This window comes from Cibotium barometz, chromosome 40 (assembly GCF_041138505.1).
Source record: "Cibotium barometz isolate CiBa-2024 chromosome 40, ASM4113850v1, whole genome shotgun sequence".
NCBI lineage: Eukaryota > Viridiplantae > Streptophyta > Polypodiopsida > Cyatheales > Cibotiaceae > Cibotium > Cibotium barometz.
Window position 1 is genome coordinate 19,108,447 of NC_141085.1, and position 24,950 is coordinate 19,133,396.

The following is a 24,950-nucleotide window of genomic DNA, read 5'->3' on the forward strand; positions in this document are numbered from 1 at the left end:
GAGGCCCGCGAGGGCAGCTTCGTGGCGGTATGGGACGTCACGAGGAGGAGATTGGTCGGTACGTCATCCTAGTTAGCTCAGCTCGTGGCTCGGTGGGGACAGCCAAGACTGTGGGCTCGCCCACGGCTGTCATGGTTGGGAGGTGAGTCAGGCCTGCACCCCCTTGCTTGTTGTTTGTTCGTTTGTTTGCAGGATTTGAGTTTCGAACCAAGATCGATCACGAGGGGATCCGTGGGGATTTGACACTACTCCATCCCATCAGTTAAACATGAAACAAACCGACTCAAGGAGGGGAAGACCTGTGTGCACATCAAAGCATCACGAGATTGTATAGGATATGCCTCATCAATTTACTTAAAAGGCTAGAGGAAAAAGTTAAAAAGTAAAGGCCATTCTAGTGAGTGAATAATCCTACCAATCACAACCTTAGGGACCAAACGCAAAAGATGGCAGCAGACACTTGCTCAGCAAAACCTCAGCAGCATGGATGGCAGCTTTGTAATGGCAATCATTGTGGCAAGACTGCGACTCACCAAAACAGCACCAGTCAGAGAAACAGTGACGGTGCTCATGCAGACATACTATAGCAACCCCAGAGACCAGCAATGCACATTGACAACTGCAGCAGGCATGGCAACAACACAACAATAAAGTGGCTTGTGTATTGTTGATAAGCATGACACCAAACTGAAAAAACAGATGAGACACCAAGACCACGTTGGTGATTCCAGACTGATGGGCCATGATCACAGCATGGTGCTAATATTTACAGCAGGCACAGCATCAACATGCCAACAACTCATGACTTGATGGCATAAGCACGCAAGTGATGGGACTCGTGATTCAACTGATGAGATGAGCATTCAAACAATCAAAAGCAATATGGACCACAACATTTAAAATTACTTTTTATTTTAACAAAATAAGTAATCAAAACAATGCACTAAGAGAAGGGCCCACCATGATTGTGTGACTCTTAATAATAAAATCAAGCATTAGTTATTTATCAAATTACTCACCTTATAGCAAGCCGCTCAAGAGCACATGCTGCAGCCTCTGTCGCAGGTTCATTCCCACTACCTAGAAGACGCACAAGATGTGGTATACTGCCAGCCTTTTGGATTGCCTCTCGGATCTCTTCATTGACAGCAATCTCAGAAATTGTTCTAGCTGCCAATGTTGCAACACTTATGTCTTCTAACCCAAGGATGAGGACCAGCCTAGGGATTCCATCCCACCAAGGCATGATGGTGATCTTCTCTCTTTTGTTCACACACACGACTTCTTGTTTGCTTGCCTCTTTCTCCAGCAAGCCAATCCTTCCAAGAAAATGCTGACGTGCCCGACCCTCAATTGCTAGCTGAGTGGCGTCATCGAGATTGTAAGCATTGTTTTTTACATTCAGACCCAAGAGCAGATTTCCTGCTCCAAAAGCCGATGGCAATGATGAAGATGGCTCCAAATTCACCTCTTTTGGTAACGAGGGCGCTACATCAAGCAGAGGTTTAAAGGATTGATATGCGCTAGCCCCAATAAGGGGCACCGGAACCAGCCCTTCCTCTATAATAATCTGCTTAAATTGGTCCTTCTGTACAAGTTCAAGGAGGATTTTACGAGCCTCTTGTCTTGTAATCTTTGAGCCTTCCCCACTTTTGATCAGATTTGCCTGGATAACCAGTACAGGCACAAAGTCATAAACACACCCTTGAGTGACCAAAAACCATTGAAATGTACTGAAAGAAAGCAATTACCAGCTTCGGGATAATGCCAGCCTCCACTAAAAGGTCATGGCTGCCCTCATTCAGAGAAAAATTAGCAAGAATACCAGCAGCTGATTCCTTATCAACACCTTCAGAGTCTAGCATGGCAAAAAGTAATGGTAGGAGCTCCGATATATCAATCTTGTTCCTGACCACCTCTTCAAGGGACAAATTCCAGAGACAGCCAGCAACTTGCTCCCGGACCTGCAAGTTGCTGAGTGAAGTTTTGATATCATATAAAGCTTCCCAAAACATCTCATTTTCTGAAATCAATAAACAACCAATGAAAGACGATGAAAATTCCTTAATGATTCTAAGGCTGAACTCCGGAAGGAAGTCGTACAAGCGACCCGCACAATGCACTCTGCTCACAAGACTCCCTCACTGAATTAATCGCTGCTCTAGCAAGGAAGAAAATCACTCACACTTTGCCCAACGAACAAACCCATTGCACAACTACCACTAACCATTACAGATACATTGCAAAAAGAGAGTGATAAGCAAGGTGAATGCACATGTATTCTGTAGAGCTCTTGTGCCTCTGTTCTAGGGTTTCCAGAGATAGAGAGATGAAGACAATTCTTGGGAGAATGTTGCTTCTCTGCAGAGCTAGTTTCCAGAGTTTGTCTCCCAGTCTTCCTCTCATTAGGGAACTCAAACACAGCACACACAATAGCCCTAAACTGTTGTATTGTATTATGTACACAATAACCCTAAACTGTTGTATTGTATTATATACATGAAAAATGTTACAACTGAACTCTCATGTACAGAATGAGACTAAAAATGTAGGCCACAATACTCAGCCCATTACACAACTGTAGTTTCTCCGTGACCAACCCTTGCACCAAAGAATCACTATGTGGACTTCAATGCTCGAGAAACGCAGATGGCCTGCTGAATTCTCAATGCATGCTTTATATAGGGGAGGGGGGGCAGGCTGGTCAGCGTTTTCTCTCGAGTCGGGTAGCTTCACAATTATATAAAAAAGCCCAATATTAAGGTCGACCACCCTTACGCCACGACTAACATATTTTAACAAACATTTTCACTTTAAACCTGCCTGACCAGCCCATCCAAGGCCTTGTAGGCTGCGCATCATGCCCACGCTTTTGTCCAACTGTTTCTACTGCCTTACATTCTAGTGCACAATGCCTTCTGGGGTTGCCACATGTGCCTTGAACACAGAGATGTGTCACAATCTCCCTCACTTGCGTTGAAATTTTCCTCAGTTGCATGGTGTCAATATAAAGCAAGGAAAAGATCCAAGCAAAGCTCATCCAAGGCACCTAAGATCCTGAACACTGCAAGACCACTTTGCATCCAATGCGAAGGCTCACATGCCATCCATGCCGCATCAACACAAAAACTTGCAAAGAGACCTACTAATGATTGACTTTCGCCGGATCCAACACTATCAATTTGTCCAACCATCCATGATGAAACATTGAAGGATCAGGGAAGCACAATAGAGCCTAGCTAAGGGGGATCAAATGTGTCTGACTGCAAAAAAGAAAGAAAGAGAGAGAGAGAGAGAAAGAAAAAGAAAACTATATTAACGTCCTTTAGAGGCCACATCTAACCTACAGGACTAATCAGATACATCCATGTGATTACATTCCACTTCGGGGGCAACAAAATGAAAATAGAGATAAAACTAAAAATAGTTCAAATTCCCTACATGACCGTAGGAGAATCCTAGATAACATGAAGGATTTCTCTAGCAGCTACTCTTCATTACTACCATGTTTGGTTGTCCTGAAATCTGCAATAACAGCTCTACCTCTACGGTAGACTACCTGTCATGGCCCTGTGAAAATGGAACAGTACAAGTGTGGGCATGGTGGTTGCAGAGTCAGAATATTTTATGATTCACATGGGGGGTGCCCGGACAGAGTTTAAGATGTGTGGACATCCCTAGGTGTGAAGGGGGGAACTAGAACATTAAACTTTAATGTTTATTAAAGTTTGCCCCTAGGCCTTAGTGGCCCCTAGGGACTTTTAAAGTTTGGGGCCCTAGGGATTATTTTGGGGAGGAGGGCCACTCCACTTTTGGAGTGAGTGCTTCTCTCTCCTCCCCCTCTCTCTAGCTTTTGGGAAAAGGAATCGTGGAGTTCTCAAGCGCTAGAGTACATGCGTGGAGAAGCTGAAGAGCAAGTCGACTGCAGATTTTGGTGTGCTGCTGCTGTTTTTCTGAGTGCAAATCAGCCGTACAGCACTGTACGGCCAGATCTGTGCAAGTACACTCTCTCTCTCTCTCTGGTACAGGCTGCGGGTCTATCTCCCTGCTGGACTGGCTGCGCACAGACTCTGTACAGGCTGTACAGACAAGTACACAGCAAGTACAATACTTAACGACTGCCGTACAGTGTACGGACAGTCAAGTACAGCAAGTACTGCTGCAGGCGGCGTTGCACACGTGCTGGACAGGTCTGAATTCGCTGATTCAGGCGAGTACAAGTGTGGACAGCAGGCTGCGTGTGCAAGTACAACTCCTGGCACGTATCCCGAGGTAGTACAAACGGGTACGGGGCTGTTTTTCAGATCTGTACTTTCAAAGACAGCATAGAGGTGAACACAAGGAGGAAGGTACAGGCAAGTACGTGCACATGTGTGAAGCAGGGTTGTGGAAACAAGTGCCTGCAAGTACAGTTTGGTACCATTGCTTCCTCCAGTGCTGTTTCACGAGCTGAGTTTGGTAAGCTCCGTTTCTGTTCATCTATCTCTCTTTCTACTGCTTGATGTCTGTTGCAGATATGAGTTATTTGGCCCCTTGTGAGAGGAGGGGTATGGCAGATTGACAAGGGTTGAGACAGAGTTTGGACAGCATATGTATGTATGAGCTGAGATGATGTATCATGCACTTGAGTTATGCCAGATGTATGCTCATGGCTGCCCTGCTTAGTGGTCTTGGCTGATCAGAGGGAGGCACAGTGTGTTATTTGGAGACACAGATCTGTGTGCATAGATCCTCTGTGCTAAGAAGGATTTGTGGGCCGTCAGATTGGACATACAGGTGTAATCTCTTGGCTGATTTTTGTTGTACTCAGCCATTCATATTATTTTAATTGAATAAAGAAATACCGCAAGGGGCGCCAAGCTTTGGGGCCAACAGGTGTCGCCTTGTTTTCAGATTTGGGCACTCTAGCTCCAATCTGTTTTGTTTTCACATCTAGACTACAAGTGGACGGGTGACTGCTAGTCTACCGCACTCTGGTTTCTATCAGAGGCCAGTTTCAAGGTTCCGTCCCCGGGACCAATCATCAACTTTCTGAAGGGGGTGAGCTCGTGGTTACTTTGAAGAAAGCCATCGCTGAAAATTCAGCAAACATGTCTGATACAGAGGATGAGTACTTCTATCATGAAGAAGAAGAGCAAGAGACTTCTCCTGAGAGAGATGTATCTGAGGATATTTTTGCAGGAAAACAGGCTGCAGATGTCGAGCCTTATGAGGATGTAACACAGCCAGAAGATGTGCATGGTAAAGAGGATGATGATGCTCGGTTCAAAGATCGCTTGGCTAGTGTTATGGATACTTTTATGCAGCTCACACAGAGTGAGAGATTTGCTGAATTTATGAGATCTCGCACAGAGCCCCGCATAGAGCCCGAGAAAAAGAAGAAGAAGGTTCGTTCAAAGAATCTTCCACAGGGTCATAGTGGTGCCATCCCACAGGAACCATCTTTTGGCCAGTTTCCAAATATGCAGCATGCTTATGGTGCAAACTCTCAGAGTTCCTTCTATGGACAACCACCTATTCCTCAGCAGAACATGCATCCAGGTTACTTTGGTGGTGGCTCGGTGTTCCAATCCATGACTGGGGGTTACCCTCAGGGAGGCATGGGTATGTATGGGCCTTTTGGAGCCAATTTTCAGCCTGGCATGCAAGGGAATATGTATGGTGCTATGCAGTCCGGTATGCAAGGAAATATGTTTGGAGGCATGCAACCTGGGATGCAAGGCAATATGTTTGGTGGTATGCAGCCAGGTATGCATAATGGAATGTTTGGAAACATGGCTGGAATGTATGGTATGCCTGGTGTGGGAATGGGAAATGTTGACCCAATGATGGGTATGAATGTTGGGGGCAACAATCTTACGAAACCACTTCCATATGATAATCTAACGCCTATGGGAAAGGCGAAGGATTACAAGGAAGGGGGAGCTGTAGTGAAGTTTGACACATTCAGTGGGGCCAAGGATAAATTGAAAGCACTTACCTTTTTACAGCAGTTTGATGCTGCTTTTTCTGGTGGGAATTACACAGAGTCCTCTAAGGTGAGGAAAGCTGCCACTTTTCTCAAGGGCAATGCTTTGCAGTGGTGGTCTACTCTTCTTTTGCAGGGCATAGCACCCACTACATGGGTTCAATTTAAACAGGTTTTCTCTTCCGTATGGCTCACATCTACATTTGAGGTGGATGTTATGACCGCATGGCTCAAATTGGATGCTTCAAAGTGTGATAGTTTGGAGGATTATAACAAGAAGTTTTGGGAAGCTTTACTCCCAGTGACTTCTTATCGTGCGGTGCCATTATCTGAGCAGGTAGAGAAGTATTGTTGTGGGCTGCCCAAAGAGGTACGAGATTATTGTATAAAGACAAGAGTAACGAACATGTCACAGATGATTGAAAATGCTATGACAGCTAATGCGTTACTCACTGGTGGTTCATCTGGGTTTAAAGGCAGTAAGAAATTGAGCAAGAAAGCTGAAAAATTTGGGCATGCTTCTCGTGATGCTAAAGGGTCTTCAGAGACAAAGTATAAGAAGTTGCCAATGCCCAAGAGGACTTCTGAGGAAAGACAGGCTTTGAGAGATGCTCAAAAGTGTTTTTACTGCACTCAAGAGGGGCATATGTCATTCAATTGTCCCAAAAGAAAGTCCCAAAAGGACCCTGACAGTAAAGGAGAGCCCAAGCCAAAGAAACCAAAGCCTTCTGCAGGCTTAGTTCCTGATCTTGTGGGGGAGCAGCTAGGTGGTGAAGCTACAGAGTTGTGCAGGGCATGGGGCAAAGTGAGAGATCAGAATCCTTTGATCTTCTTTGACACAGGTGCTAGAGCCAACTTCATTTCACCAGATTTGGCTGGCCGATTGGGGATTCGCGCAGAGGAGATGGGGCCGTTACATGAGGCAAATATGGCTTGTCCAGGGTATGCAGAACCCGTTACTCCTATTATTGGGAAGCTTCGGCTTCATTTGCAGGGTTATGTGGACAGCGAAGAGTTCTTCATCATGCCTTTGGATGGCTGTGATGTTTTGTTGGGGATGCCATGGTGCCACAGAGTACATGCGGTGGTGGATACTTACAAAAGGAAAATCACTCTGACTCATAGAGGGAAAGAGCATGTATTGGATGTAAAACTCAAAGGGGAATCTGTTCCTATTGTATCCACTTCGGCGATTTCATCAGTAATGAAAAAGCATCTTTCCGCGTACTTGATTTATGTAAAGGATGCACAGGATGATGAGTCTAAGTCTAATTTGTCTATGTTAGATAAGGACAGGACTGATTTCTTATGTGGGTTTCAAGACTGTTTTTCCGAGTCATTGCCAGGAGAACTTCCTCGTGAGAGGCCAGAAGATCATGCCATTGATCTGATTCCTGGTAGTTCTCCACCGAATAGACCGCCGTACCGTGTTAGTGCAGCCCAACAGGAAGAGATTATGAGTCAGGTGCAAGAGCTTTTGAATAAAGGGTTGATACAGCCTAGCTCATCACCCTTTTGCTCACCTGTGCTCTTGGTGCAGAAGAAGGATGGTTCTTGGCGCATGTGTATTGATTACAGGGCGCTGAACAAGAATACCATCAAGAATCGATTCCCCATACCGAGGATCGATGACATATTGGACCGCTTACAGGGCTCCACAGTTTTTAGTCGTATTGACTTGAAAAGCGGGTATCATCAGATACGCATTAGACCCGAGGATGTGCATGAGACAGCATTCCGAACCACGTTTGGGTTGTATGAGTTCCTGGTTATGCCCTTTGGTTTGACAAATGCGCCTGTCACATTTAACAGAATGATGGACAAGATTTTCAAGCCTCATAGAGAGTTTGTGGGCACATTCTTTGATGATATGATTGTGCATTCACAAACTGAGGAAGAGCATAGAAGGCATTTGGCCATTGTGTTTGCAGAACTCAGAAACCATAGGTTGGTGATTAATGGCAAGAAGAGTGAGTTTTTCTTGCAGGAGATACATTTCTTGGGGCATTTTGTGTCTGCGCATGGAGTTTGTATGGATCCAGCAAAGGTGGAAGCAATACTTAATTGGCCAGCTTTGAGGACCGTGCATGATGTACGCAGCTTTCTAGGATTGTGTTCCTATTACAGGCGTTACATACGGCACTTTGCTGAAATTGCTTCGCCTCTTCATGCTTTGACGAAGAAGGCAACTCCGTTTAGATGGGCTGATCGGGAAATTACAGCATTCAAAAAGCTCAAAGAAAAGCTTACTTCGGACCCAGTATTGGTGTTACCGGACCTCCGAAAGGCTTTTGTTGTCCAGTGTGATGCATGTGAAAGTAGCATTGGTGCAGTTCTCATGCAAGAGGGACATGTGATAGCCTATGAGAGTAGAATATTGCAAGATGCCGAGAAGCATTTACAGATTTATGAGAAAGGGATGTTGGCTGTAATTCACGCTCTTTCTACATGGAAACACTACTTGCTTGGGGCTGATTTCACTGTACAGACAGATCATCAGACCTTGCGTTATTTCCTCACGCAGACTAAGCTTTCAGAGAAGCATATGCGTTGGGCAAACTTTTTGTCAATGTTTCACTTTCAGATTGTGCATGTGGAAGGCAAAAAGAATGTAGTGGCAGATGCTTTGTCACGCAAGCCACAGGTCTCTGCAGTTTCACTTGCTTATCATCATGAGCTTGATGAAATGAAAGAGCAGTATGCCCATGATGAGGATTTTGAAAGATTGTATGATCAGATGTCTGAGGGTCAGCGGCATGAGCACTATACTCTCAGAGATGGGTTTTTATTGATGCATGGCAGACTCTGTGTTACCAGGCCATTGCGACTCAAGGTTATGATTGAAAGTCATGCTCCACCGTATGCAGGTCATAGAGGTATTGACGCCACGGTCAAAGCAGTGGAGACTTTCTTTTATTGGCCAACCTTGAGAAGAGATGTTGATGCCTTTGTGAGGCAATGCATCGTATGTCAGAAGGTAAAGTTTGACCGTCAGAAGACACCTGGGTTATTACAGCCTTTACCTATTCCGGATAGACCTTGGGAGAGCATTGCCATGGATTTTGTATTTGATCTTCCACGGACACAAACGGGAAATGATGGCATCTGGACTATCATATGCAGGTTCAGTAAGCAGGCACATTTCATTCCCGTGCGGAAGACAATTAAAGTGGATCATATGGTGAAGTTGTTCATGGCGAACATCTTCAAGTATCATGGATTGCCTACGTCTATCATTAGTGACCGTGATCCACGGATGACGAGCTTGTTCTGGAGAGGGTTGTTTGACAACATGGGTACAACTCTCAAGTTTTCATCGTCATTTCATCCACAGACAGATGGTCAGTCAGAAGAGGCTAACTCTACAGTGTTGGATCTTCTCGAGTGTTATGTGTAAGAGCACAAGCAACAATGGGAAAAGTATCTTCCTTTGGTGGAGTTTGCATATAACAACACTGTACATAGCTCGACAGGCAAGGCGCCTTTTGAGATTGTGGAAGGAGGGAAGAAGGTACCACCCATTTTGCATACAAAGGATAAGATCTTTGAGGCTGATCAGTATGTGGAGAGTTTGGATGAAGCTTATCGGAGAGTTAAGTTGGCCCTCCAGAAAACTCAGCAGAAGCAAAAGAAAGCCGCAGAACGTCACAGACGTGATTTACAGTTTGCATTGGGTGATTGGGTTCTTTTGCGCTTTGAAAAGGCTAGACTCAAGAAGATGAAGGGTAAAGAGCGCTTATTCCCTAAGTTGAGCATGCGATATTATGGGCCTTTTCTGGTTTTGGAAAAGATTGGTGAGGTAACCTATCGATTGAAGTTACCAGATCACTGGAGGATTCACAATGCTTTTCACGTGAGTCTTCTTAGACCTTTCCGTGGGGATGTGCCTGAGGATGTATCAGATGAGGCTTAGCCGGAAGTTGAGGAACTTGATGAGGTTCTGATTCCAGCGCAGATACTGGCACATAAAGAAAGGAAGGTACGAGGTAAAGTTTCCCGTCGCTATCTTGTGAAGTTCAAGAACTATTCACCGATGGATGCGAAGTGGATGGAGGAAGGTGACTTAACAGATTCACCTCAGGTTTTGCAGCTTTATCTCGATGCCTTTGAGTTAGAGCCGACTCTTATTGTGGCTCATTCAGGTTCAGCAGACCATGGGTCTGGAGCATTACCTGATGCTCAAGAGGGGGGTAGCACCTCCACTCCCTTGATACAGACAGGCTCAGATGACATCTAGAGGTCGCTTGGTGCAGTTTTTATCTCACCCGAAGGTACTGAGGCTGACAGTACATCTGTTTATGGGACTTCTATGATATATGTGTACTAGTCACATGAGATTTTGTGGATATGTATGGTTCACAGCGGTATACAACTTGGACTATTACTATGCCATTGGCTTGCAGTGAATGTTGATACATGTGCATGGCTTAGAGAGATTGGGACGCTGATCTTGCCATATTGTATATTTCACTTTGGATATTTTGATGCATCACCAGAATGCAATCGAGGACGCTTGCCATTTTTCAAGAGGGGAGTATGTCATGGCCCTGTGAAAATGGAACAGTACAAGTGTGGGCATGGTGGTTGCAGAGTCAGAATATTTTATGATTCACATGGGGGGTGCCCGGACAGAGTTTAAGATGTGTGGACATCCCTAGGTGTGAAGGGGGGAACTAGAACATTAAACTTTAATGTTTATTAAAGTTTGCCCCTAGGCCTTAGTGGCCCCTAGGGACTTTTAAAGTTTGGGGCCCTAGGGATTATTTTGGGGAGGAGGGCCACTCCACTTTTGGAGTGAGTGCTTCTCTCTCCTCCCCCTCTCTCTAGCTTTTGGGAAAAGGAATCGTGCAGTTCTCAAGCGCTAGAGTACATGCGTGGAGAAGCTGAAGAGCAAGTCGACTGCAGATTTTGGTGTGCTGCTGCTGTTTTTCTGAGTGCAAATCAGCCGTACAGCACTGTACGGCCAGATCTGTGCAAGTACACTCTCTCTCTCTCTCTGGTACAGGCTGCGGGTCTATCTCCCTGCTGGACTGGCTGCGCACAGACTCTGTACAAGCTGTACAGACAAGTACACAGCAAGTACTGTACTGTACGACTGCCGTACAGTGTACGGACAGTCAAGTACAGCAAGTACTGCTGCAGGTGGCGTTACACACGTGCTGGACAGGTCTGAATTCGCTGATTCAGGCGAGTACAAGTGTGGACAGCAGGCTGCGTGTGCAAGTACAACTCCTGGCACGTATCCCGGGGTAGTATAGACGGGTACGGGGCTGCTTTTCAGATCTGTACTTTCAAAGACAGCATAGAGGTGAACACAAGGAGGAAGGTACAGGCAAGTACGTGCACGTGTGAAGCAGGGTTGTGGAAACAAGTGCCTGCAAGTACAGTTTGGTACCATTGCTTCCTCCAGTGCTGTTTCACGAGCTAAGTTTGGTAAGCTCCGTTTCTGTTCATCTATCTCTCTTTCTACTGCTTGATGTCTGTTGCAGATATGAGTTATCTGGCCCCTTGTGAGAGGAGGGGTATGGCAGATTGACAAGGGTTGAGACAAAGTTTGGACAGCATATGTATGTATAAGCTGAGATGATGTATCATGCACTTGAGTTATGCATAATGTATGCTAATGGCTGCCCTGCTTAGTGGTCTTGGCTGATCAGAGGGAGGCACAGTGTGTTATTTGGAGACACAGATCTGTGTGCATAGATCCTCTGTGCTAAGAAGGATTTGTGGGCCGTCAAATTGGACATACAAGTGTAATCTCTTGGCTGATTTTTGTTGTACTCAGCCATTCATATTATTTTGATTGAATAAAGAAATACCGCAAGGGGCGCCAAGCTTTGGGGCCAACAGGTGTCGCCTTGTTTTCAGATTTGGGCACTCTAGCTCCAATCTGTTTTGTTTTCACATCTAGACTACAAGTGGACGGGTGACTGCTAGTCTACCGCACTCTGGCTTCTATCAGAGGCCGGTTTCACTGCCCATTTTCCTTGTTGCCTTGCTTCGTATATTTTATTGAGTTCTTGTTTCCTGTTTTTTAGTTGTGTGGCTGTGGGTTCATCCGCCATCCACACCTTCGTTCCCATAAGTGACCTTGTTTGCTTCATGACTTTAATTTTGTCTTTCATATCTGCGTGCCTCAAAACCACATGTTTTCCTTTGATTGCCACTGAGGGATCTCCAATGTCGATGAAAGGGATAGCTCTGCATAGCTTTCTTTGTAGAATCTCGCATTCCGGGACATAAGTATCATTCGCAATCTCCTCGTCCTCCAATACCTCCACCTGTTCCCAACCCTCTGACAAACCACCCACCCTAATTTCTTTTGCAATCCATTGCTGCTCGTTCTCTTTATTAATCTGTGATATTACTTCTTTAATGAGAATTTCTTTAGGCTGTGGATCAAGTAAATTTACCTGTGTGATTTCCTCCCTGTTTTCTTTTTCGTGTTGTTGTTCCTTAATCTGTTTCTCCAGGGTTGAAAGATGTTGTTTTGTTTGATGTAGTTCATTTTGCAAGGCTGAATTTGTTTGCTGAAGATGTTGAATCATGCTCAGGAGGTACCGCTCCCATGGTGATGGTTTTTCATTGGGTTTGGTAGGAGGGGAGATAAGGGTTTCGGAGAAGGTTTTCTTGCTGGCCATGTCAAACTGCTGGACTGTTTGAGAGGTTGCTCTTCACGAACCCCACCCCCATGAGGTGCAAGCCCTTACCTGCTTGGAGGTGGGTTACAACCCTACCCTACAACTAAGGTGCGCAGGTGGGCAATAGGTGCACAGGTGCGTATGTGAGTAGCAGGAGAGATGGGCAACGGGAAAGAGAGAGAGAGAGAGAGAGAGAGAGAGAGAGAGAGAAAGGGAGAGTTATGTTGCTGCCTTGGGGGCCTGAGCAAGGGCGGGTGGGAAAGGGGGGTGGCACCAGCAGCAGAGAAGAGAGAGAGAGGGCGGGTGGGGATACGGGGGCGCAGAGAGAAGCGAAGCAAAGAGATAGAAGGCGCACAGAGAGAGAGAGGGCGGGTGGAAGCGAACAGGGGCGGGTTGGAAAGGGGGGTGGCACCAGCAGCAGCGAAGAGAGGGAGAGAGAGAGAGAGAGAGAGAGAGAAAGAAAGAAAGAAAGATTTTATTAACGTCTTCCAAAAGACCGAACTCGGCCTATGAGACAAATCGGAGTACCTGTATGGGGTATCCTCTGCAATCCCAACAAAATGAAAAAGTACTAAACTAAAGAGCTGAATCTGGGTGTGCAATAAGTACAATGAGTGGTGAAGGGGATGAAGCTCTACTACTAGGAGAATGCAAAGCTATATGCATGGAGTATACAATCATGAGATGCAACCTAGCTAGCTCCATCCTGTACCATACTGGGGGGTATAAAATGGTATACATCAGTGAAGGGGCTGTCCACAGCTCCCTGAAGAACATGCCTGGGTGTGCTCTGAAGCGAGCCAATCGCTCCGCACCCTCTCTGTGAAACTGAGCTCTGATCTCTGTCATCTCTCTCTGGTATAGGCGTGGTGTCCGAAAGCCAGGTGTCCTCTGTCTCCTGCGGGCTCTAAGTGTCTCTGCTCTCTGGAGAGTAATTCCCTGCCGTGTAGGGACTGGGAGGGGGATGGATCTCTGAAAAAATGTAGTAATCTGTGTTTGTCGCCCCCCCTCTGGAGCTGTCTGAGCCTGTAATAATGTCTCTATGTGGCGCTGTATGTCTAGAATGAATCTCCCCAGTATGCGCTGGTCTGCTGCCTCAAAGATCTCGCGTAGGGAATGTGGCTCTCTGAATAAAATGGGATCTCTCTCTCTGATGGCTGTATATGCTCTGCATCTGCATACATAATGCTCCTCACTCTCCACCTCCTCTCTGCACAATCTGCATACCCTCTCCTCTCGGGAGATCCGTGCTGCTCTGCCAGTCTCAATCTCCAATCGGTGTGATGAAACTCTAAGCTGACCAATAGCCACTCGGGAGCCGTGTGGTAAAAAGCCCTCCATGTATCTAGGCCTCTCTATAAATCCATCATCAGTGATACTCATGAAGTGATCTCTATAGTATAGCATCTTCGGTGGAAGAGGCTGTGTAGGCGATATCCATGTCTCTCGTGTATAGAGCTGCCATAGATCCTGTCTCAATACTCTGTTCCTCTCACTATGAGAGAGACGGACATGTGGTGCATCCCTGTCATACTGGAATGGTGGTAGATGATCCATGCCTAGGCCATGCTGTGAGAACCAATGTGTGACCTGTGCATACCATTATCCTCTGTCTCCTGCCTCAGCCAGCTGTCTAGATGCCTCAAAAGCTCTGTATGACAATCTGTCCTGTGGCATCTGTCTGAATCTGTCTAGCAGGCATATAGTCTGAAATATAGCCTCTACCATCATAGGAGGCGCAGCACACTCTGCTCGGATAATGTCATGAGGTACTGACGGTTTGCTGCGTATCATGCGTGCCATCATGAGGGCCTGTTGTCACAAATCCCTATATTCTAGGGACATGCGGATGCGTGTCAGGCCTAGAAACATGCGGATGCATGTATGTATTATACCTGGGCATGTGTATGGATCATATGAGTGGATGCATATGAGTCCAAGGACATGGCAGGACATTTGTGGACTTTCGGGCGGTGCCCGTGTGGATTCCGGCCATGCACACATGGTGTGTTATGATGGCAGGCGGAATATTTTCAAGTACAAGAATGATGATAGGTGGTTCTCTAAGTTTACATGTGCACAATGCATAAATGATGCATGCCATAACTTTATTTTACTTTGTGTGACATTGTCTTGCTGCCTGGACAATGCTTGTTATTTTGGCTTGTGAAGTCCGAGGGACCGGGGACGCCCGGGCACCTTGTGGACGCGTGTGTGCACACCTGTTTGGGCCTAAAACTGTGGGCTTATGGGTTTTGCAGGTGGTAAGTGCGTCCACACTCAATTTACAGCTTATTTCATTTACTACTAAAGTTTATTGGTTTGCAGGTCCACACTCATTAATAAGTGGCCGGACAACTTATAATGCGTTCGCATTTGGTTGGACCAAAATTAATGAAGTCCGGACAGCTTATGGCCATTTCCCATTTGGTTGGACCTAAACTTATACGATTCCAATACACGCGTCCGCCTCCCGTTACATTGGTATCACAGCTCAGTTTTTCCCCTCATTGGAAAACGGTCTGAGGCTTGGAATCATAAGTGGTGACCTGATTTGAGTGTCATGGACAGCCACATTTCTGACAGTGTGGAGAACACACAGGACCGTGAATTTCATGGTACAAGGGATGCAAGAGATGCTGCAGGCAATGATGTCTATGGAGATGCAGGTACTCATGACACTATGCATTCTGATTTGGAATCTTTGAGGCGTCAAGTGCGACGCTATAGGGCTGAAACCGAAGAGCTTAGGTCATTGAAAAATGACCCGGATGTACAAAGGGTGTTGGCTGCGAAGGCAAAGGCTTCGGTCCATGAAGTCACTTTTGAAGCAATTGCAAAGGAAATGGATGTTGAGAAACCCCGAGAGCTTGCACTTGCATACCTAATGGTTAAGGGTGATGTATACACTGAAGCAGATGGTAGTTTGGCTTTCAAGAAGCCACCCCTCATGGCTGCCCGTGGTGATGCACATGATGCACAACAAGCAGAAAGAGCACAGCAAGTGCCAAATGCTGAAAGGACAAGAGTCTCTGGTGCTAGGCTTGATGCAGGTCAAGAGAAGAGTAAGGATGAGGGATCCTCTACTCATTCCCGCTTTGCTCCAAGAAGACATGTCCGTTCCCGTGTTGAGCTATCCACTCATTTGGAGAGTGTGACTCAAGAGAGAACGAAGAGGGATCGTGAATCTTCATCGCGGCATCATCATCATGCAGATGAACAGGATGTACATAGAGATGTATATAGAAGGAAGAAGCCTCGAGAGTTCAAGTCCAGTGACAAGGATGTAAAGTTTGAAAACTTTCAGGGACGGATGGACTCTACCAAAGCACTTGCTTTCATTAGACAGTTTGAGATAGCTTTTTGCAATGAAGACTTTTCGGAAAAGTCTATGCTCAGGCATGTGGGAATGCATCTCAAGGATACGGCAAGTGATTGGTGGCTTGCAAAAATACTTGATGGAAGTGCTGCCCCAACTTGGTCTTCTTTCAAAATTCAGTTTTATGATCAATTCTTACCACCAAACTTTGCAAAGGATGTACGCAAGGAGTGGGATTGGCTGTCCCAAGATGAGGGAGAGTCCGTTGCTTCATATATAGCAAAGTTTTGGAAAGTCCTCCTCAAGGTTACTCCCTTCATGAAGATTGGAGAGGACGAGAAGAAGAGAAAGTTTGAATCGGGGCTCCATCACATCATTCAACAAAGCTTGGGAGTGTACCCAAATAAGACCATACAAGAGCTTATACACTCAGCCATGATTGCGGAGAACTTGCACATCAAAGCACCCACAAATAAGCCATTTGCAGGTCAAAACAAGAGCAAATTCAGGGCTGGTTATGACCAGAAAAAGGGTGGACAGCCACCTAAGAATACTCCCAAAGATGGCCGAGATGCAAAGGATGACTCCGAAAAGAAGCCGGGGGGTAAACGCCACAATTTTGGGCTCTCAAAACAGCAATTGGAAGAGTACAGGAAGGCTGGAAAATGCTTTAAGTGTGGCAGTAAAGATCATATATATCCTAAATGCCCACAGAATCCCAAGAATGCTGAGCCTAATGTGCAAAAACCTCTTGTGAATGTTGTACCCGATGTGCAGGGTAATACAGGGCATGAGTCCAAGAGTAGAGTCATATGCAAGGCTTGGGGCAAATTGAAGGATCAGCCCGCTTTGTTTCTTTTTGATGATGCTTCCACAGATAACTTTATATCCGTACAAATGGCTGCCGCCATAGGTCTCAATGTGGAAGACATGGGAATGCAAATGAATGCAGATGCCGCCTTTGAGGGCAAACAGGTTGATGTAACTCCGGTCATTGGTAAGCTCCGTGTACATATACAGGACTACCTCGACTATGAGAGCTTTCTAGTGGCTCCTCTTACAGGTTGTGATGTTTTGTTGGGGATGCCCTGGCATCACCGTTTAGAGCCTGTTAAGGCTTACAAAGAGAAGAAAATCAGCTTTGTACATAGAGGCCGTGAGCACTCTATAGATGCTGGTACAACTGGAAGTACCATACCTCTTGTAAGCCATGTACAAATTAATAAGGCAATAAAGAAATCAGCTTGTTCTTACTTGGTTTTTGTACGTGATACCATTGAACATTCTAGTGTTGATGTTAGTGCATTAGATCAAGACAAGCTTAACTTTTTGAATGAGTTCAAAGATTGTTTTGCAAATGCTTTGCCGGCAAGGTTGCCACCAGAGAGGCCGGAAGATCATTGTATAGATCTAATTCCCGGTAGCTCTCCACCTAATAGGCCACCATACAGGGTGAGTGCTAGTCAACAAGAAGAGATTATGGCACAGGTGAATGAACTTTTGGAAAAGGGTTTGATTCGACCTAGTTCCTCGCCATATTGCTCGCCGGTACTTCTTGTTCAAAAGAAGGATGGTACTTACAGGATGTGTGTTGATTACCGTGCCCTCAATAAGATAACCATCAAGAATCAGTTTCCCATTCCGCGCATTGATGACATCTTGGACAAGCTTGAAGGTTCGGCATGTTTCAGCCGAATAGACCTCAAGAGTGGGTATCATCAAGTGAGAGTGGCACCTCGAGATGTACACAAGACTGCATTCAGGACAGCCTTTGGTCTTTATGAGTTTTTGGTGGTGCCTTTTGGTCTTACAAATGCACCCGCTACCTTCAACAGGATGATGGACAGGGTGTTCAGAAAGCATAGAAAGTTCACAGGTATATTCTTTGATGACATTATTGTATTCTCAAAGAATGAAGCCCAACATCGTGAGCACCTGGCTATTGTGTTTAAAGAGCTTAAGGAAAATCAGCTCTACATAAATGCAAAAAAGAGTGAATTCTTCCTCCCAGAAATTCACTATCTTGGTCACATTGTATCAAAGGATGGTGTGCGCATGGATCCCGCAAAGATACAAGCCATGCAAGAATGGCCAGAGCTGAAATCAGTCCATGAAGTGAGGAGCTTCCTTGGTTTATGTGCTTACTACAGGAGGTTCGTCAAGCATTTTGCTTTCATTGCCGCTCCGTTACATGATTTAACGAAGAAGAAAGCAATCTTTAAATGGACACAAGAAGAGAGAGATGCCTTTCAAAAGTTGAAGAGTGCAATCATCTCGGGACCGGTACTCATTATTCCGGATTTGCACAAACCTTTTGTCGTGGAATGTGATGCAAGTGGGGACTGCATAGGGGCTGTTTTGAACCAAGAAGGACATGCCATTGCCTATGAGAGCAGATGCTTGCAACATGCAGAGCTTCACTTACAAGTTTATGAGAAGGAGTTGTTGGCTGTAATTCATGCCCTTACTATTTGGAAACACTATCTTTTAGGGGCTGATTTTATGGTCAAAACTGATCATCAAAGTTTGAGATACTTTTTGACTCGAAGTAAGCTCTCAGAGAAGCATATGAGATGGGCAAATTTCCTCTCAATGTTTCATTTTCAGATTTTACACACTCCAAGGAAAAAGAATGTGGTGGCGGATGCCTTATCTAGACGACCACAGGTTCATGCTATTACAGTTGCATACCATGAGGACTTATCGGATATGCGTAATACTTATCATCTGGATGAGGATTTTGCACATGTATGGGCTGATTTGCAAGAGGGTATTGCTGTCCCATCTTATGTCATAAGAGATGGATATCTCATGATGCAAAATCGTATGTGTGTGGTAAAGAACCTTCGCCATAAGGTTATGGATGAGTGTCATGCTCCTCCATATGCAGGTCATAGAGGCATTTTGGCCACAGCACAAGCTTTGGAGAGGTATTTCTTTTGGCCACATATTCGCAAAGATATTGAAGCATATGTACGTGAATGTATGGTATGTCAAAAGGTCAAGTTTGACCGACATAAGACACCTGGATTGCTTCAGCCTTTGCCTATACCAAATGAACCATGGGAAAGCATTGCTATGGATTTCATTATCGATTTGCCAAGGACGCCACAGGGAAATGATGCTATTTGGACCATTATTGACAGGTTTAGCAAGCAGGCACATTTCATTCCCGTGCGCAAGACAATAAAGCCAGATCATATGGCTAAGATGTTTTTGGCACAGATATTCAAACTCCATGGCATGCCTAAATCTATTGTGGGGGATAGAGATCCTAGAACCACAAGCTTATTTTGGCGCGCATTGTTTGACAATATGGGTACAAAGCTGAACTTCTCATCAGCTTACCATCCACAGACAGATGGGCAAAGTGAAATAGCAAATTCAGCCGTCCTCGACTTGCTGAAATCTTATGTATCTGACCGCAAATCGGATTGGGAGAAGTATTTACCACTTGTGGAGTTTGCCTACAACAATACGGTACATACTTCTACGGGCAAGGCGCCCTTTGAGATTATCTATGGCAAGGTGGTACTACCACCCATCCTTCGTACAAAGGATGAGATTTTTGCAGCAGATGAGTATGTCAGAGACTTGGATACTGCATTTGCACAGGTACGGACAGCCATAGAGAGGTCTCAAACCAAGAATAAAAAGGCAGCTGATAAGCATAGAAGGGATGTACAATTCAAACAAGGTGATTGGGTCTTGCTGAAATTTGAAAAGGCACGCCTTCGGAAGAGGCCAGGGAAAGAGGGAAAGTACCCTAAACTTTCCAACAGGTACTATGGACCTTTTCAGATCTTGGAGAAGATCAATGATGTTGCATTTCAGCTTGTACTCCCAGATCATTGGAACATGCATAATCCTTTTCATGTGAGCCTATTGAGGCCTTATGTAGGACCGACACCGTTTGAGCCGGTTTTGGAAGACCCACCCGAGGTGGATGAGCTGGAAGAGATTCTTCAACCTGAACAGATTGTTTTTCACAAGGAACGAAAGCTTGCGGGAGGCAAACTTGTTCGTAGGTACCTTGTGAAGTTCAAGAATTATTCAGCTTTGGATGCAAAATGGATGGATAAGGCCTACTTCGAGGATTACCCAGATCTTTTGAAGGCCTATCTGGAGGCTTTTCAGTTGCGGTCAACTGATTAGAAGTCGGGGGGATGTCACAAATCCCTATATTCTAGGGACATGCGGATGCGTGTCAGGCCTAGAAACATGCGGATGCATGTATGTATTATACCTGGGCATGTGTATGGATCATATGAGTGGATGCATATGAGTCCAAGGACATGGCAGGACATTTGTGGACTTTCGGGCGGTGCCCGTGTGGATTCCGGCCATGCACACATGGTGTGTTATGATGGCAGGCGGAATATTTTCAAGTACAAGAATGATGATAGGTGGTTCTCCAAGTTTACATGTGCACAATGCATAAATGATGCATGCCATAACTTTATTTTACTTTGTGTGACATTGTCTTGCTGCCTGGACAATGCTTGTTATTTTGGCTTGTGAAGTCCAAGGGACCGGGGACGCCCGGGCACCTTGTGGACGCGTGTGTGCACACCTGTTTGGGCCTAAAACTGTGGGCTTATGGGTTTTGCAGGTGGTAAGTGCGTCCACACTCAATTTACAGCTTATTTCATTTACTACTAAAGTTTATTGGTTTGCAGGTCCACACTCATTAATAAGTGGCCGGACAACTTATAATGCGTTCGCATTTGGTTGGACCAAAATTAATGAAGTCCGGACAGCTTATGGCCATTTCCCATTTAGTTGGACCTAAACTTATACGATTCCAATACACGCGTCCGCCTCCCGTTACACCTGTGGTCTCTCTATCTGTGTCCACCAATGGGTAGCAAGGCCTGGCGCCCATACCGCTGCTCCATGCATCAATGCCGGTGTGACTAATGTGTCAAATAGCCACCCCTTCGTCCGAGGCTCCTGAAAATGCGCCTGGTGGCACTATCTCTCTAGCATAGCCAATGCTGCATATCCCCGTGTCAATCTAGCTCTGGCTGCTGAACCCATGGTGAAGCGTGTGGCTGTTGCAGAGAAGGTAACCCCTAGGTACACATATGATGTCACCACCTCCACCTGGCGTCCTGCGAGAGTGCATGTCAGCTGACTCCTGCCCTGTCTCGATGTATGAAAGACCATAACCTTGGTTTTCCCAGGGTTCACAGTAAGACCCCTCTGTGTGCAGAAATCATGGAGTGCATGTAGATGCTGCTGTAGACCACCTGGAGACTCAGACACTAATACAATATCATCAGCATAGAGCATAATATGTACTGAGGTACCTGCTAAATCAACTCCATCTCCGCCTCCCCATGTAATGAAGTCAGCCACCTCATCAATGTATAACCCAAATAGCGTGGGGGAAAGTGGGCATCCTTGCTTCACACGAATGGTGCTAGCAATAATCTCGGACATATCTCCTGGACATCTAACTCGCCCAAAAACCTGCTCATATAATGCATAGATGCCCCATGTCATATCTGCTGGTATGTCAAGAGACTGCAGGCGCTGAAATAGCCTCTCTCGTGGTACTGTGTCAAATGCCTTGCGGAAATCCACAAAGCAGCAATAGAGCTTTCTCTTCCTCACTCTGGCCTGATCAATCATACATCTCAAAGTGAATACACGGTCAGTGGTAGATAAAGCTCTCCTGAAGCCTGCCTGCCCTAATGAGCATAAACCTGCTCGCTCAGCATATAAGCTAAGCTCTTGCTCCAGCACTGCACCATAGAGTTTGGCCAGCACGTGGCCAACCATAACCGTCTTGTAGTTGCTCGGATCGAGCATATCCCCTGATTTGTTAATCGGCACAATGGCGTGCATCGTCCACTCCGCAGGCAAACCCTCTGCTAGTGCCCTGTTAAACAGGTGTGCAAGAAAAGGAGCTAAAGAATCTACTGCATATTGAGATGCTCACCCTGCAGGCCCATATGGTCGGCGGCCCGTCCATGCTGTAGGCGGCGGATAGCTTCCTGTACCATCGAGTGGGTAAAGAAGCTAGCTGTGGTAGGTCGAGGCTCATGTGGCTGAGGTATAGGTGGCTGCTGTGGGGCGTGGTATAGGCCCTCTGCATATGTGTGCCATGTCTGTGGGTCTGCAATAGGTGTCGGTGTCCGGGGCTCTCTGAAGTGCCGCCATGAGACAGGGCTATCTCTACTCATGAAGAAATGAAAGATCTCTAGCTCCTATATCTCTGCGAAGGCCCGCCTTTTGCGGCGAGTAAGTCTCCTCATCTCTCCTCGACTCCTGCTCTGTGATGTCTCCCAAGGCTCTCTGTATGCGGAGCCGTGAGTATAGGGCTCTGCACTCGTCATCATACCATCTGTTCTGGGGCATAGTCCCAGGTCTCGCAGGCTCTCCTGAGTGTACACAATGTGGGAAGCTCTGTAATGCAGCCGTGTGTAGGAGTGATGCCAGCTGGGCTGTAATGGTATCCATAGGTGCCAGGGGATCCATGAGTAGGAGCCCATCCTCTACTCTGCCAGTGTATATGTCTGCCATGTCATGTGTGAAGTAGATGGTAGTGTGTGGCGTCGGTATGTGGGGGGCTGGTGATACTCGTGATCCGGCTAGTGAAAATGCCAAGTATGTATGATCTGCCCCAATAGGACGAGGTGGAATGGAGAATGAGGTGACAAGTTGTGATGCCTCCAAAGACCCCATAATGTAGTCTACCACCGTGCCTTCGGTCCGTGTATGACCCCCATGTGGGAAGCATGTCAGCCCTCCTGATCCCGGCCACTGTAGCATCCCGTTATAAATAACGAGACGATGCCTAGCTCCCAACTCTAGTAAGTGGTCCCCATAATGTCCTCTGTCTGGTCCAGTGTCCTCTGATGCCCGACTAGCCCCTATCTCCTCTGGATCCACACGGTGGAGGATCTCCATGTCATCATAGTCATACACCTCACACTGTCTGCTCTGTGTGTGGGCATTGAAGTCGCCCGTAAGAAATACTTCCCCTAGTGTAGAATAATGCATAATCTCCTCTGACAGACAAGTGTATGGCGAGGCTCCTGTCTCCTCCTCCTATGGCATGTCCTCTATAATGACATAGGAGGATCTTGATGGAGAAAAGTAACATAAAGCTATGTATATAACCCTGTCCTGTGAGAGCTGTAAGCTGATCCACATGTATCTGGCCTCTGGATCCTGTGCTACCACTCTCAGTCTCCCCTGTAGCTCCCGTCTGAATAGAACTGCTACTCCCCCCGACCCTCTCGAGGTACCCTGGCGTGTGGTCCTCCTATATGCTGACTCCCACTGGAATCCCTCTACTCGAGGTAGCCCTCTCTCTCGGCTCTGATGTGTCTCTGTCAGAAGTATGATGTCTCTCCCCACCATAACATGCTCCAGTCGTCCAGGCTGCACCCATAGGGAACCATTACAGTTCCATATTGCCATGTGTATCTCTGTCAGTGGCCTGGTCTGTGTCCCATAGGCCCCAAACCGCTAATCCATGGGCCGGCCATCAATGATGACCCGACCATCTCGATAAAAGGCCTTCTTGCCTTCTATCCTCGCATGTAAGACTCGTGGCATGCAAGTTCTCCTATGCTCAAGCTGCATCCTCGTGAGATCATCATCCAAGAAAATAGGAGCTCCCTCTAACCCCCGTAGTATGACCCTCTTCCTCATGAAGGTGACCCTCTCCGTCTCTCCTGCAAACTGTAAGATGAGGGCTCGCTTGCGTGTTGAGTCTTTCCCGGCTCTCCATGCTTTGGTGAAGGGGAGAGGGTGCTCTTCCTTATAGCCAAGCTTCATGCATAGAAGCTGTCCATCCTTCTCGGGAGTGGAGTCGGGTGTCTCGGCTATACCTATGACTCGTATGTTGAGGCGGCGGGCATGCCTCATCTTCTCCTCCTCAATGGTGGTGTGAATGATTTGGTGTTCTTCCCTTTGAGTCTCCTCCCTCACTTCTTTACGGATGTTCTTCTTCACCACCTCAACCCATCCTGACTGCTTGGCTTCGAGCTTTCCCTCCATGTCCTTTGTGATCTCCTTGGAGATCTCTTCTTTGATGGCCGTGAGAGTGTTGTCATTGACCTCCCCTTCTTCCTTCTCAGTATTCTTGATGGCTACCATTTCCACTTTCAATGCACTCACCTCCTCCTTGAGTGCCATGTTCTCTTGTTCGAGGTTCGTGACCCGTGCTTCAAGAGCCATGATGTGCCGGTGTAGTTTGTTCTCCACCTCATTGAGGTTGGAATCGGTTGTCTTCTTGTTCTCCTTGATTAGTGCCTTCATTGCTATCTCGAGGGCCTCGAGTTTCTCTTGGAGACTCGGGGCCATTCCTCCAGATCACTCTGCAGTCCTTCCCACAGGCAGGGAGGAGAGAGAGAGAGAGAGAGAGTTATGTTGCTGCCTTGGGGGCCTGAGCAAGGATGGGTGGGCAAAGGGGGCGAAGGGTGCTGAAGCGACGGGCGAACACTAAAGCGAGCAAGGGACGGGCAGAGCAGGGCTGGCCGGCGGACGAGGCAACGGGGGCGAAGGGTGCTGAAGCGACGGGCGAACACTGAAGCGAGCAAGGGACGGGCAGAGCAGGGCTAGCCGGCGGACGGTGCTGAGGCGACGGGGGCGAAGGGTGCTGAAGCGACGGGCGAACACTGAAGCGAGCAAGGGACGGGCAGAGCAGGGCTGGCCGGCGGACGGTGCTGAGGCGACGGGCCCGAACAGGGCGAACAGTGCTGAAGCGACGGGCCGACGGGCGAACAGGCGAGCAAGGGGGCGAACACTGAAGCGGGAAAGGGGGGCGACCAATGCTGAACAGAGAGCCGACGGGTGGGTGGGCAAAGGGGGGCGAAGGGTGCTGAAGCAACGGGCCAACGGGCGAACAAGGGGCGAACACTGAAGCGAGCAAGGGACGGGCAGAGCAGGGCTGGCCGGCGGACGGTGCTGAGGCGACGGGGGCGAAGGGTGCTGAAGCGACGGGCGAACACTGAAGCGAGCAAGGGACGGGCACAGCAGGGCTGGCCGGCGGACGGTGCTGAGG

General features: G+C 46.9%; 1 protein-coding gene across 1 annotated transcript in view; it reads right to left on the minus strand.

Annotated features, from left to right (window-relative positions):
* Positions 1–24,950, minus strand: part of LOC147615280 (ARM repeat superfamily protein) — a 47,944-nt gene that overhangs the window by 10,761 nt on the left and 12,233 nt on the right. The window contains exons 3-4 of the mRNA XM_086779358.1: positions 1,752–1,964; positions 1,020–1,666 (exon numbers count right to left, since the gene is read on the minus strand). Coding sequence (XP_086635484.1) covers positions 1,020–1,666; positions 1,752–1,964 — 860 coding nt within the window. The remainder of the gene's footprint in view (positions 1–1,019; positions 1,667–1,751; positions 1,965–24,950) is intronic.